Raw genomic sequence first — 838 nt, 5'->3', positions numbered from 1 at the left:
CGCGGCGGAGGGGAAGGGAGTGGGATGCCGCGGCGGCCAAGCAGTGGGAATGCTGAGGATGGTGTACGACAGGAGCCGGCCTCCCACACTCTCCACGCCCGACAAGAAACCACCAGGAGCAGCAGCAGCAAAAATGAGGGTGGTACCGCGGGGGAGTCCTCTGCGTGGCTGCCGCACGTCTCGCACATCTCTGAGCTCCTCGACAAGCACCCGTTCACGGAGGAAGAGATGCTGCGCGAGCTGGAGGCGCTGCGCCGCCGTTCACAGCGCACGTCTGCCCCCTTCAACCGCCACATCCTCCCCATTCTTGCGCAGTATGTTCTGCGCGACAAGTGGGGCCCCGCGGCGGAGCCGTACGCCGCCTGTCTTGCAACCCCCGACGGCACGCCGGTTGCGTCCTTCGTGCCGGCGATCGAGCGGCTGCGGGAGGAGCGGCGGGCGCAGCGGGCGCAGCAGCGTGACCGGCCAGCGCACCACTACGCCATCACACCCGCCACACCGCCGCAGCAGCGTCCGGTCACACCGCCCGCGGGCAGTGGCTCACGCAGACGGGCAGTGTCGGTGGGGACGCTGGACGGTCCGACGATTCAGTCAGCAACACCGACACCACATCACATACAGCGCCGCGAAGGCATCCTCCCGCACGACTCGCTAGATGCCTCTCATACAACAACGCTGGGCAGCACAGTCAACCTCGGCGACAGCCATGACCATTCGGGACGGCAACAGCAGTGCACTATGAAAGCGACTGCGAGCAGAGACGCCCGCACACCGCAGTCACAGACGTCACCAGCACATCAGCTGAACCGAGTGATGCAGCCGTCACAACAGGTCAGGC

The 838-nt window shown here is 66.3% G+C and overlaps 1 protein-coding gene across 1 annotated transcript; it reads left to right on the top strand.

The window, feature by feature from the left end:
- Positions 1 to 24: 24 nt before the first annotated feature.
- On the top strand, positions 25 to 837 carry TM35_000262300 (uncharacterized protein; the record flags this gene model as incomplete). Its single annotated transcript, XM_029027967.1, has 1 exon — positions 25 to 837. A coding segment is annotated over one exon (813 nt), but the record flags the coding sequence as incomplete, so codon positions are not given.
- Between the last annotated feature and the right edge of the window lies 1 nt (position 838).

This window comes from Trypanosoma theileri, assembly GCF_002087225.1.
Source record: "Trypanosoma theileri isolate Edinburgh chromosome Unknown TM35_Tth_26_V1, whole genome shotgun sequence".
Classification (NCBI taxonomy): Eukaryota; Euglenozoa; class Kinetoplastea; order Trypanosomatida; family Trypanosomatidae; genus Trypanosoma; species Trypanosoma theileri.
Note: the sequence above shows the minus strand (reverse complement) of the source record. Positions and strands in the feature narration are given on the sequence as shown.